Raw genomic sequence first — 13954 nt, forward strand, 5'->3', positions numbered from 1 at the left:
AAGTGGAAGGGTCCTGGCATAGCTTAAATCAAGATGAAAGCGAAGGATAATAGGAGACTTCCAGTTGTAGGCCAAGCAACTCGCTGCCACCCCCACCCCGGCCTACGAATGGTGTTTCCTATCATCTTGCAACAGCCTCCCCTCCCACGCACTGGGCCCTGGGGCTGCCTGCAAAGCCTGGCAGGGAGTCTGTTGTACGCAGTGTGAGAAGCAGCTCTGTGAAAGGGCTTCGTGGCTGGCCTGTGGTAAGTGCTCCCACACAGCTCTCCGCCTCCCCCAGGCGACTGGATGACTCTCAGACTGGGAGCCCCACAGCAGCCCAAAGGGAACCATCAGGAGAATTCTGTTTGTAAAAATCTGTTTAATAAATACACATCTTAGAAGTACCAAAATAATTACCAACAAAATACACAATGTACACCATTTACAGGAGGGTAACACAAACCTTAACAGGTAGTGACATTTAACCCCACATCCCTGAAAGGTTTAATGACACACCTGGTCGTTACACGTCCCACACTGGGCTCAGCCACTGAATCTATGGTGATTCAATCAAAAAGCACAATAAAATATCCTTTTGTCACATTTTGCATTACCTCCTCCAAAAATCCCACAAAAGTGAGGCTCGAGTGAGGTTTTCTTTGAATTCCAATGATCTTTCTTGTTCCAAAGTTCACAAAAATAACAAAATGAGGGCTGATCCAAAATAGTAAATGTTTTGGGCCAGGGAGTGTGAAGTGTGGTTTTAAGTACCCCCTTTTGATTTTTTTTTCTTTTTTTTTTTTTTTAGAAAAATAAAGCTCTCTTTTTGTACAAATATACAAGTCCATGCTCTTTTAGGTACTTTTTGAAACTCATAACGTCAGGCGCTGGCCTCCAAGCACACAGTCGTCATAGGGTAGCTAAAAACAAGAGAGAAAAAAGGCACATTAAACTTCCAGAGCTTTGCCAAAGGTGCTGGGATAATGGTGAGGGCTGTTCCTGGAAATAAGTCAAATATTCTTGGATTCCGTTCTCTATACCCCGCATATAAATTAACTTCAGGGGCTGAAAGAGTTGTTCTTTAATGCTCCTCTCCTTTTAAAAGGGCAAAAACTGAAGACACACTTTCAGGGTACTACCGGTCATGCACACTAAAGTGTGAGCACGTCATACGTTGAGCCCCTTGGATAAAGAGTCGCTCTAGGGGCCTGGGAGGGAACTGCTCTGTGCAGAGCGCCGAAGTTGACTCACCTCGTCTTCCGTGAACTCTGACTCCGTGTCGTAGCTCTCCTCATCCTCGCTCTCTGGCAGCATCTGAAGGTTTTCTAGGGTCAGCTGGCCCAGCTGCTGCTGTATCCGTGTGCTTGGGCGGCCCCAGGTGAGCTGGTATGGGGAGTAGCCCTGGTAGGTGACTCGGTTGACATCAGCCCCGCACTTCAACAAGAGTGACACGAGGTCAGAATTCTGCAGGTCCACTGCAAGATGGAGGGCTGTTCGACCATTACAGGGCTCCTGAAACCAAAAGGAATTTGAGACGTTCATGGCTGAGTTTGGAATTTCTGCTTGCAGCAAGAGCACGTGAAGTCTTACTGAGGAGGGCCTTGCAGCCCTGACGCATTCCACCTGGAGACGCGAAGCACTCACCTGAGCATTGACATCAGCACCCAAAGACACCAAAAGCTCCACGATGCCCAAGTAGCCATGGATAGAGGCCAAATGTAGACACGTGTGACCTAGAAGAACAATGAAGAAAGTATAACCACTTGTTTCAACCCTAGATCTCAAGCAGAACTTTCCACCTATTCTTTTAGAGAACAAATTCTTCCGAATTTGGAGAATCCAGAATCTGGGCTCCGAATGAACTTTATTAAGGCACCAAAGAGGCCTTTTGCACATATATTTTCTCATCTGTTTGAGTGTAGAGAGTTTCAGCTCAGCTCTTGCCTGGACTCCTAAAGTTGCCCCCCCCCTTCTCCATGTCACCTGCCTTCTGATGGGCAGGGTAGGCCAGGCAGACCTACCATTGTAGTTGGTGGCCTGGAGGATGGAGTAGAGGGGCTGGGTCCTGCAGGTCTGAGTCAGGACTCCCACACTGGCCAGGCAGCCTTGCTCACAGGCAAGGTGTAGGGGGGTATTTCCTCGAAAGTCTCGGAGCTCAGGATCACAGCCAGCTTCCAGAAGTGCCTCAGCGATTTCTGGTTGGTTGGTGATCACAGCCAAGTGGAGTGGAGTCTGCAAACAGAAGAGGGAACAGAAAGAGGGTCAGCCATGGCCCAGACTCAGAGTCTGGCTTCTCTTGAACCCCAGAATCTCTGGCTGTGGGTGCCGCTCCTCCCAGACAGGTATAAGGGGCAGACAAATCTCAGAGGCCCCAGGTGGGCTTTCCTAAAGGCCTCATTAAATCAATGGAATGTTCTTTCCTCTCTAGGACGTTGGCTGATTCCAATGCAAAAGGTCAGGGTAGATAATGACCAGTGATTGTTAATTTAGAAAGGACTGGGCGCAGCTGTGCTAGATCCAACTTTATCACGGGGCCCGAGGCACGGGACTGGGCAAGCCGGCGCACCTGCTGCAGGTTGTTCTGGAAGTTGAGGAAGGCCAGGTCGCCCTTCACTTGGCGGATCACTTCCATGGTTAGTGCCTTCTCTTCATGGATGATGGCCAAGTGCAGGAACCTAAGGGGAAGAGAGGGAAAAACCCCCGGGGCTGGTGAGTGCACTGCGTGGGGCCCAGGGAGGCGCGGGCTGCGGGGGATTGCGCAAGGCCGGGGTTTCTGGAGGCCGAGGCCGCGGTGTTTTCCGCGAGGTTATTATGAGCTGAGTGTTCCTGGCAGGCGCCCAGGGACTTTCCGGGGCCCCCCCTCCTCCTCGGCGGGCGCCGGTCAGACCGCCCCGCCCTCCCGCCGGGCCGGAACGCCCTGTACTTCCCCTCCCGGCCGCGCGGCGCCCGCCAGTGGGGCAGAAACTCCCCGCCCCTTATGCAAGCGGGGACTTCGCGTCCCCGCCGCCGCCCCGCCCCCGCCGAGAGAACCGGGACCGGGCTGGGGGGGGAGGGGAAGGTGTGCGCGGCTGCAAGGCAGAGCTGCTGCACCGCCGCCCCGGGATCCGACCCGGGATCCGACCCTCACTCCCCCCCCTCCACGCTCCCCGCCGCCTCTACGCGCAGTCCTCCGCTTTGCACGGCCTGCGGGGCAGCGGTGCATGAACCCGGGTCCGCGGCCGCCTCGCGGGCCTTGCGCTGCAGGCCCGGCGTCCCCACCCGGCCCCGAGACACTTACGAGTCTCCGTCCTCGGTGAGCTGCTGCTTCCAGGGCTCGGCGCCCCGCGGCGCCTCCTGCGGCTCGAGGCGGATCTCCCGCAGCTCCTTCACCAACTGCTCGTAGTCCTCGTCCTTCATGGAGTCCAGGCCGCTGTCGTGGCGGTCGTCCAGCAGCCGCTCCTTCTTGAGCGCGTCCCGCGGACCCTCCATGGCCCAGTCCTGGGCGTGCTCGGCGGGCTGGAACATGGCGCGGTGAGAGCTGTGGCGCTGCTGCCCAGGTGCGCTCGGCCGCGGGCTGCGCGCTCGCTGCCTCGCAGTGTCACGGAGGGGAGGACCGCTGGCTGCGACTCTTGTGGGCTCGCCAGCGCCGCCGCGGCGCCCTATAAACGCTGGCAGGGGATTTCTCCGGGGCGGGGTCAGGCGCGGGGAATTTCCAAGCCAGTCAGACCAGAAAAGAGAACTGGCCTCGTCCTCTGCCTGGGAGGGGGTGGGGGGGGGAGAAGCCTAAACCCTGAGCCGGGTTCATCAGAGAAACTCCCTGCGATGAGCCACTGGGGTCATGTACAGGGAACTTTTTGATGAACGCTGAGTGGCTGGAAAGTCCTCCCGACTAAGGTCCCCTCCCCCGGTACTTCCCTGCAGCTTGCACTCAGTAATCCCGTCCCTCTGCAAGAAGCCTTCTTTCCCTGGGGTTTCCCACCATCGATTCGATTTGGGGTCGTCGACTGCTGAGATCCCAATGAACGGAGACCTGCTGAGCAGTTCCTCCTTGGGGTTTGCCAACCGGCCGGTCCTTTCCGTTTCTCGATCTTTTGAAAACGCGAGTGGAAATGATGGCTAGACGTCGGGATTGGCTTCCCCAAACTTCTCGCTGCGGGGAAGGACGCACTGGCCGGGTAGAAGGTCGCAGGCTCCTTTGCCTTCCTGCCAATACCAGGCTCTTTGCAGCGCAGGCCCCCCCCCCGCCCCCCTCAGGTAGAGGTTGTGAATGCTTTGGCATTAAGAGCCAAAATGCTTGGAGAACCCTCAGATCATTTCCTCAGGATTAACAGCCCTGTTGACTGGAGGAGGGGCAAGCCCTGAATTCAGGGAAAATGCTGAACACGACCATAACTTTTTTCAGGTAAAGCAAGGTGTTGATCTTTGTAGTAGAGATTGTAGCTAGCGACCCTGCACGAACAAAATAGCTATTGAGGTCAGGTTCCCTGATCTGCACCGTGCTGCTGCAGAGAATGGATCCAGCCTACTTCTGGGTGCCCAGCTGGGTGACTGGCTGAAGAATAGGTTGAGCCGTGCCTTAGCCAAGATTGTGCCTTAAGGATGGCTAAGAAAGCAGTTGCTAAGCGTGCTACAGGAAGCTCTGGGCATCACAACTCTTGCTGGCTCCCTGCTCTCCCGCCCTGTAGCCACTCCAGGTTTCCCATCTTCTGGTTTCACCTGCAGAAATAGAACATATGTTCCCACTCCACCCCCCCCCCTCCTAGCCAGCAAGCCTCTAATTGAATTCATCTACTTCTAGAACTGGTCCAGGCAAAATAAAGCAACTTGGGTCAGAGTTTTTCAGGATGAGCCCCAGAAGCCTCTAGTTTTGCAGAAACTTCTGGTGATTATACTGCAATCATCTTTAATTTGACTGGCTGTGTATTAACCAACCGTTTGTTCATCTCTTCTCTCTACTCCTCCGACTCTCTGTAGGGAAACTGGGTAGGGGGAGTGAGAGAAAAAAGGAGAAATGAGGAGAAAAAAGCCCTTAAACCAAGAAATAAAACCTTCAGGATAGTAATGATCACATGTTATAATGAAAACTTCCCAGGGATAGATTCCATTGTCTGTGCAGGCATATGATATACAAAATATACGATTATTGGAGCAGAATAGAATGCCAGCTATAAGTAGGAGATCTCACTTCTGGGATCCACCTCTAATTAACTTCATATTAATTGGAGAGATCAGTTAACTCGCTGTGGTCTACTTGCTTTTATAACAAGATTGGATTTGATATCATTTAAGGTGTTTTTCCTTCTTAAAAATTGTATTGCTTGTCCACAAACACATATATAGCTGCTTGAGGGTGACTATGTCTCTTGGAAATATCACAGTATAAGTTTTTGGAAGGACTCCAACACTTCCTGCAATACATTGTTCATTCTCAGAACTCCTCTTGTAAGACAGGTATGGTTCCTATTTTCCCAAAAAGAAACGGAAATGCAGAGAAATTTACCCAGGCACCCCATGGCAGTTTATCTAATTTCCATCCTAACATATTAATCATGGGGCCAAAGCAGTTGTAGTATTTACATTTTTGAAAACTCATTGTAGAAATGAGACTGAATGCACAATAATTTGAAGATACTCAAAATATTTGCTATTCCAATCGTTAGGGGAACATCGACCCTCTATTTTACCTATCTGGAAATATTCATGTCTGTTAAAAAAAAAAAAAAGGCAAGAAAGAGAAGTTGAACTCTAAATGCCCCACTTATATAGCTTAGAAAACGATTTTTAGCTGTAGGTTTAAAAATGATCTTTAAGAAAGAAAATCATGCATAAATAAAAACTATCTCAATAGCATTCTTGCACCTCCTTTTACAGCTTTACGTTCCTGATGGACTTCAAGGCCTGGTAGCCTTTATTCCTGATTGTGTAGTGTGACACCTAGTGGTAGGAGTCAGGCCCAGGCTTTCCCTGGTTTGTCATCAGGCTTTTGGAAATTTCGGGAGGTGCTGAGCCTTGATGACCTGTCCCTGTCGTGGGGATTCCCAAGGGGGTACCTTATGATTTTCTGCAACCTAGGAGACCGTTTTGAATGCGACCCAACATGTTTTCCCTCTATCATGTAGAGCTCTATTTGGTTTAAATCAACAAACCTTACAGCTTGGACAATAAGCAACATACTTGGAAGTCAGAAAACATGAAGCAGACGGGGCAAAAGAGGACAGCAAAACTGTTGATTGGTTTAGAACGACCTTTATGGGCTCAGACATTTAGAGTTCTCCTGACATTGTAAAGATGTTAAAACCTTAGATAACTCATTTTTAATGTCATTTGGCTTTTTAAAAATGCAAAAAACAAAAGAAAGAATACATTAACCTCAAAGGGGTTTTCTACTTTAGCCAGGATGTAGCCATAGGGAATGACAGGATGGCCAGTGATGTTCAGTGGGCTTCACTCTGGGTAGGAGAACCCCCATGGGGGAAGGAGTACTGCCAGAGGCCTGTGTGAACACAGGCCCTTCGCACACTCCTCTTGGGTGGGAAATGCACCGTGTGGGAAGTGCCCAGTGGCCTAGCAGCGTGGAGCTTGGGCCAATAGTTCTGGCTTTTCTTAACATCATGGACAGGGTGTCCTGTGGCAGTTGCCCTGGCCAGTTAAACTCCCAATTGTTTTAGCCCCCCCCCCCCAAATTGAACTCCTGAAAATGCTACCCATTGATTGATACAGCCAGACTGGAAGAGAAAGGAGCCATGGCACGGTCCTGGAGGTCAAGCAAGTCAGACACACCACTGACAGCCCCACTGTGAAATTCTGCATTTATATTCTGCTTTCAATCCCAGGCCTGGTCTTTTTTCTCCTATGGTAGTTAACAACTGCCTCCATCCACCCCTCTCAGAAGCTGGAGCTCCCAAGCTCTTCCTGGATCCTTTCTGAGGAAAGACTATTAGGACCTTCAATCGTAGTGACCTGAAAATAACACCGTCAAAGGCTTCATGTGTTCCTTTTGCTACAAATTCTGCAAATTGATGGGGGATCAACTCTTTAAAGGGTCTCAAATGCAAATACCTACTCGGAGGGGCCAGGAGGGTTTCACACCTGAGTGAGGCCATCCATGGGACTGAGTCCAAGGGGGAGTAGTGTCAACTCTAACAGACCAGACCTGGGAGAGCATGTCCCACACTCAGCACAGACAATTTTTGCCAAGCGGCAGCTGAAATTCAGTACTGCTATTTCACCACTAAAGAAAAAAAAATCAGAAAATGGATTTTGATGTAAAGATTTTAAAACACGGGCACCAAACAAAATGCATTTCTGTATCTTCTGGCTAAACAGAGCCCACAGGCTTTGAATTTACAACCTCTCTTTCAGCCGAGGTATGATGGTTTTTTTGCTGCTTTGGGGGAAGGCCCCAGCCCTTGGCCCCCCTGGTATTACAGGGTCTCTGTCCTCCGTGGCACTAGAGGCTGGGACTGAAGTGTGTCTGTCCAGGAAGTTTGGCTTGCTCCCGGCAGGCAGGATTGGAATCAGAGGCTCTAAGCCCTGGAAAGAGAGTTCTCTCTCCCCCCAAAGAGCTTTTACACATTACAGCATAAAACAAGTACAACCAATTCCACGAAGTTCTGATTTTTCTCGCGAAAACTGTTCAGGTTTATTTGTTCATTTATTTACTTATAACTCCATTTAATAAATACCTCGTTGAGGTGTTCCTGCTCTGCTGGTGCCCCAACCACGTGCCCAGCCTGCCTGTTGGGTCACCTGGGAAGGGGAGAGGCCTGCTCGTTGCTCAGGCCAGAATTCCTGGCTCTCTCTTTCCATTGTTTGTTGGCGGTAACCAAGTACCAGCTACAGGTGTGTGGGGCTGTTGTGTTCTCTCGCGTTCAGGCAGGAGGAGGAGGGGCAGGAGAGGGGCGGAGGCTTTGTAGCACGTCGCCTTCCCTGCATGCCAGTCTAGGTGGGGTTTCATCTGGGAGTGTCCATTCATTCTGAGTTTAGTCAGGGTACGAGGACACACAGCGCTAGGGCAAGGACCACAGAAAAGCCTGGTCCTTCGTGGGGTCCGGGGCATGACTGATCGGAGGTCCCTGTTCTTGGGCACCATCATCAGGCGTGGGGGCCCTGATCCCTCTCAGCATCAGAGTTAAAATCTACCACCAGAAATTATATGTGCCCATCCCCCCCCCCCCGTGATCTAAGGTCTTGAGAATGGTGTAGGATGAGGGTAAACAGAGTCATAGCTGCTAAAAGCCATGCTTCAGATAACAAGGAAAGATTAGGAACCTTGATCCTCGGCCCCTTGTAATCATTAGATAATATCTTTCCCAAACCTCCTTTTAGAGCCTCTCTGCCCTGGAGGAGAGCCCCAGATTACGTGGCTAAGTATTAGAAATCGAGATGAGTCTCGGAGGCTTATCTCTGAGGCTGTTCATGCGGGATACCTCTAAAAATATTGATTCTGAAAGTTATTTTTAGGCTGATTTTTAAATACTGAAAGCAAATGAGAGACAGAGTAAGAAGGGTCACATGCAGAAGCTGTGAGCAGGGAGAAAGGGGGAAATTGGCCTGGGACGTTTTTCCTTTATTCTAGATCTCTGCGGTCCAAGTCTAGTCTCAGGACTGTGACATATGCCGTCTGGATAAGTCACTCCATTTGGCTTAACCAATGATCATCATTTCCTATATCCTAGCGCTGTTTGTAGGCTAAAGTTTAGTGGTTATTTTACCAGGAACACTAATACTTTCAGAAAGCAAGGTAGATTAAGGCATCACCAAATCTTTAAGTGTTAATATTTGAAAATTGGGCCAATTTAGAAGACAAGTTAAAGAGCACGGGAGACAGGGAACAGGGGTGCCCTAACATTCACTGATTGACACTCAGGAGGCAAGGAGACTGTGTGTGTGTGTGTGTGGGGGGGGTGACAGCATGGCTATAGGTCTTGGTAAATAATCTATATGAACCTGACAATGCAGAGAGAACAGGGAAGCATATGTGTAACCCAGCCACATCTTTGGCTCTGCTGCCTTGAAGGACTCGGATCCACCCCCAAGTGGCCAGGGCATCAAGACAGGGAGGTACTGGGAAGGACAAGGAGCCACGGGAGAGAGAGGAGGCTACACGCAGGTCAGGAGCGGAGGAAGGGGAGTTAGGTAGGGAGCCACGGTGGAATTTTTCCTTCCCCAAGGGCAGACTCTGGACGCCCAGATGCGCAGGCCAGTGGGGATGGTACTGTCTCCAGCGCCATCTTCAGGCCGTCTCTGGAATAGCTGTTCTTCGTGGAATCAGTTTCTTGAGGGGATTTTAGGAAAGTTGGATTAAAGACACCCCCCCAGACTGGGTATTTAGGTGCGACTAGAGTGCATCGTTTCTCACGGTCCCGAAGGAAAGCTGCGAGTGTTCCTTCTCCTGAAACCCTGTAGCTGATTCATTCCGTTCGTGCTGCTTTTGGCATGACTCCAGCCCACCCCCCTTTCCGTTTTCACGGTCTCCCTCCTTCTTGAAGGCCCTGTTTCACCACAGGGAGCCTCTCAGTTCATGTATACATTCACTGCCTGCTTGCCAGGGTCGGCGCTTGACATACTTTGTCTTATTTGATCTTCACAACCCTTCTGTTAGGTGGGTATCATCATTTCTGTTTTAAAGGAATTTGAGGCTCAGAAGGGTTAAGCCACTCAAAAGGCCAGAGTCAGTGTGCGAAACTCTGACCCCATGCTGCCTTTCCTGCTGCTGTCCATATTCTAGTGTTGCTTGGCTGTTTCTGTTTTATTTTACTGTTATTATTTTTCAGATTTTATCTATTTATTTGTCAGAGAGAGAGAGCGTGGCAGGCAAAGGGAGAAGCAGACTCCCCGCTGAGCAGGGATTCTGATGCGGGGCTCCATCCCAGGACCCTGAGATCATGACCTGAGCTGAAGGCAGATGTTTAACTGACTGAGCCCCCCAGGCAGCCCAACTGTTTCTATTTTAAACACCTGCAAAGCTATTGATACAAATTATACATTGTGTTTTCTAGGGTATTAAATTGAAACATAGCACTGCCCATGCTTAAAAACTCAAGTGATATAAAAAGGTTACAAATCTGTAATCCTACAATTCCGTCCCCTTTCACTACTGTTTCTAACACACATTTTCATCACGTTATTTCCTGTAATAGAGCCTCTAGAAACCTTCGCTGGCCTGCAGCATGGAGTCCAAATTCCTCAGGCCGCCTTTAAAACCCTCCAGAGCCCAACTCTGCCCCGCTTGGCCACTCCTATTCCCCATTTCTCCCCAGCGCCAACACTGCTTCCGCCGCTCTGGTGTCCCTGGGCTGTGTCCTCTGCTCCCCTCCTCAGTCCAAGGATCAGCTCTGCTTCCTTGCCAGGCAGGGCCTCCCTTTTCCAAGAGTCCTTCCTTGTCCTCTTCTCCCTGGAGAACTCTGTTCTCTTCTGAACCCTTCNTTGCAAGTATTGCACATCACTCTTAAACTTCATTGATCTTTTTTTTTTTTTTTTAAGATTTTATTTATTTATTTGACAGAGACAGCCAGCGAGAGAGGGAACACAAGCAGGGGAGTGGGAGGAGGAGAAGAAGCAGGCTTCCAGCCTGATGTGGGGCTCGATCCCAGAATNTTTTTTTTTTTTTTTAAGATTTTATTTATTTGACAGAGACAGCCAGCGAGAGAGGGAACACAAGCAGGGGAGTGGGAGGAGAAGAAGAAANAAACACAAGCAGGGGAGTGGGAGGAGGAGAAGAAGCAGGCTTCCAGCCTGATGTGGGGCTCGATCCCAGAATGCCGGGATCACACCCTGAGCCGAAGGCAGACGCTTAATGACTGAGCCACTCAGGCGCCCCTGAACCCTTCTAATTCTTATCGTCCGTCTTACACATTGGGCTTGTGGTCACATGCTGCCTTGCCCTGCTTAATTATTGCTCATGTCCTCTTTTGACTCTGTTAGACACTTAAGAATGTGGAATGCAATGGGCACTGCTGGGCCGGGAGGAAGACATTCATTTCTTCTATGTCTCCCTTGTTCGGTCCATTGTTTAAGGCATGAGGATTTTCTTGTCTTCAGCCCTATCATAACTGTTCTTTGACTCTTCTTCTCCGTTAATACCTTACTCTTCATCCAGTCAACTTTTCTTCTCTATCTGGAAATCATCTCAAGTACTCGTCTGGTCCAGCTTCTGCCTTGGAGTGAGTAAGGCGTTACTCCCACATTTTAAAGGAAGGAGACACTGGAATAAAGCCTCTTGGGAGGACAGGAGGTCAAACCAGAGCCACCATAGAACACGGCCCCTCTGGGGATTAGAACACTTGTTTGAGGAGTGAGGAGATTATAAATAGACCTAGAGAGTGCCCCTCCCTTCTCTTTTTCCCTCTTTTGCTGCCTGAGAGTAAACTCTAGTGGGCCCCAGAGTAAGGAGGACCTTTAGTATGGAAATAGGTGAGGTCCTGGAGTCTTGCTTACTGCTGAGCCCAGCTCCTCAGGACAGGAGATCAGAAAGGAAACTGGGGCAGAAGCTCTAGTTCCGAGGGAAAACGGGACACTTGCCTACAGTATCCCCTGTGTCAGAAATCCTTTGGGGACCTAGAATGCAGGGAAGGGGCTGAATGGGAATCAGTCTGGGTGACTGAAAGGTTGCCAGGCAGGATACCGCATCATTGGAATTCCCATCAACGGACTGCAAAGCTGAAGGCCCATGGACACGTGGCTGGCTGGACCCAGTGGGGTGGAGCTGGGAAGGCCCAGCCACTGCCCTTCCAGGGTGATCTCTGATGGCTTTCAGAAACAGCATTATTTCCAACAGCAAATATCATACTTCAAGAGCTTGAGTTAGCATAACAAAGCATATAGCCCCTAACCTACTCAGGAAATAGCCCAGCATAGTCTATCTGACTCAGGTAACATCTAGAACCAGTCATTTCTCAGATAAATTTTCCTTAAAAAGGAAATCCTAGGGAGGAGTTTAGGTTTTCCAGTGCAGGTGCCATTGCATTGTATATGAACATACATGAAATTGATAAAAGCATGGGGCGGGGGGGGGTTGGCTACTAGACATAGGCGATGTCAGGGCATCTTTGCAACTTTCCACTGCCCAAGACTTCACCTTTTCACTGCAAGTCTTTTTATTCTCACTTTTTAAAATTCTCTCAGTTTGTCAGGCCAACCCTGGGTGATTCATACTGGCAAGAGCAAGATTGAAAGTTGACACAGTGGTGTGTGAGAGGGTTGCTGTCTGTAGGGTGTTGAACTGAGGCTAAAAATAGGTGGAGGTTCCTGGGGCAGCCTCGTTCGTGGCCACAGGCACCACAAAAGGAAAACTCACCAAAGAAATCTGCCCACAAGAGAAGACAAAAGCCCCCACCTCTGTCACCCCTTTTGCCCCACAGAAAAGGCTCAAGGTGACGGTGAATTTGGTGCTTTCAAATGTCACAGCTCCTACAGACAGGCTCTTATTCCTCACCCCTAGACCTCAGATCGGAGCCTTTCCCTCCACGCAGATTCCCTTGCTTAGTTCCTGCTCCAGGATCAAGCCCCGATGTCTGTCTCTAACTGCCTGGAGCTATGTTTAGTCAAAGGATTGGTTAAGATAATGTGGAACACTGACACACATAGCCAATATGAGGAAAGAAATCTCCAAAGGGAAAAAAGCATTGGGGCACCTGGGTGGCTCCATCGGTTAAGCGTCTGCCTTTGGCTCAGATCATGATCTCAGGGTCCTGGGATCAAGTCCCTCATCAGGCTCCCTGCTCAGGGGGGAGTCTGCTTCTCCCTCTCCCCCACCCCCCCCCATTGTGTGCGCTCTTTCTCTCTCTCTCTCTCTCTCGTTCACTCTCTCAAATAAAATCTTTAAAAAAGAAAAGGAAAAAGTATCATAAGTCTGTGTATATATGCACACACACACACACACACACACATATATATGAGTGTGTCAAGCATTTCTTATGTACTTTTTTTGTGCCAGGCACTGTGCTGGGGTCTGGAGGTACAAAGGAAATAAAGTAGGGCTCCTGTTATCAAGGAGCTTATAGGCTGGTAGAGAAATAGGTAAATGAGGGATTCTAGTAAAGAGTGATAAGGGCTATGTTTGTGGTAAGAAAAAAGTACTCTTGGGGCGCCTGGGTGGCACAGCGGTTAAGCGTCGGCCTTCGGCTCAGGGCGTGATCGGCGTTATGGGATCGAGACCCACATCAGGCTCCTCTGCTATGAGCCTGCTTCTTCCTCTCCCACTCCCCCTGCTTGTGTTCCCTCTCTCGCTGGCTGTCTCTCTCTCTGTCAAATAAATAAATAAAATCTTTAAAACAAAAAAAGAAAAAAAAAAGAAAAAAGTACTCTTGGAGCACAGAACAGGGGAAGGCACAGCAGACTGGGGGGGTTGTCAAGGATGGCTTTTGAGGGACAAGTGGGAGTCAGAGAGCGGTGCGAGGGCATGCAAGAGAAGGTTGAGTCTGTGGCAAAGCATGGAGGTGGGAAACAGCTTGGTGTTGTGTGTGGAGCTTGGCGTGTGGTAGAGGAAGACGAGAGGGTTAGGCAGGAAGGAGATGGTGTGTGGCCTGGGACTGAGCAAAGATGGAACTGCTGGAAGCCGCTGCGGGAGTTTACATGGTGGCAATCAGCAGCTTGTGTTTCAGAAGACAGTGTGGCAGACAGGCTGGAGTGGTGAGGTGTGAAGCTGGTAACCAGTTAAAGGCGGTGACTGGGAAGCGAGGAAGAGAGCTGGCTAGAGAGAGACCGGAGCACAAGGATCTGCCAGCTGTGCGGACTGACTGGGTATGAGGCGAGGTGAGTGTCAAGTGTGTTTGTGTGAATTGCTCACTAAGTCAGGCTGCTTTGAGAAAAAAAGGCCAGGCTGAAAGAAAAGAAAGTTTGACCCGAGGTATGATGTTTCCTTACAAATATACAATGACAAGGCTAACTAAAGGGTCTTCAGGGCTGTGAGTTAAAGGTTTACCATTAGTTCATTAAAAGCATGTAACGAAAATGTAGCATCTTTCTCACTTTGTAAGTGAACGGGTGGAAG

The 13954-nt window shown here is 49.8% G+C and overlaps 1 protein-coding gene and 1 long non-coding RNA gene across 3 annotated transcripts in view; one reads left to right on the forward strand and one right to left on the reverse strand.

Annotated features, from left to right (window-relative positions):
- Positions 1-13954, forward strand: part of LOC105239132 — a 283627-nt gene that overhangs the window by 30208 nt on the left and 239465 nt on the right. The gene's annotated exons all lie outside the window — the stretch shown is intronic.
- On the reverse strand, positions 347-3609 carry NFKBIA (NFKB inhibitor alpha). The gene is made up of 6 exons (XM_002922817.4): positions 3260-3609; positions 2549-2657; positions 2004-2214; positions 1627-1715; positions 1234-1494; positions 347-902 (listed from the first exon to the last, which is right to left on the reverse strand). The coding sequence occupies exons 1-6, from the start codon at positions 3484-3486 to the stop codon at positions 855-857; spliced, it is 945 nt and encodes a 314-aa protein (XP_002922863.4). The 5' UTR covers positions 3487-3609; the 3' UTR covers positions 347-854.

This window comes from Ailuropoda melanoleuca, chromosome 20 (assembly GCF_002007445.2).
Source record: "Ailuropoda melanoleuca isolate Jingjing chromosome 20, ASM200744v2, whole genome shotgun sequence".
Taxonomy (NCBI): Eukaryota; Metazoa; Chordata; class Mammalia; order Carnivora; family Ursidae; genus Ailuropoda; species Ailuropoda melanoleuca.

Excerpts from the sequence above, each read along its gene's own strand:
- NFKBIA (XM_002922817.4), bottom strand. The coding sequence starts at position 3,486 with ATGTTCCAGCCCGCCGAGCACGCCCAGGACTGGGCCATGGAGGGTCCG. Across the intron at positions 1,716-2,003 it reads CCAGGCCACCAACTACAATG|GTCACACGTGTCTACATTTG; the intron begins GTAGGTCTGCCT and ends TTGTTCTTCTAG. Across the intron at positions 903-1,233 it reads CAGAGTTCACGGAAGACGAG|CTACCCTATGACGACTGTGT; the intron begins GTGAGTCAACTT and ends TCTTGTTTTTAG.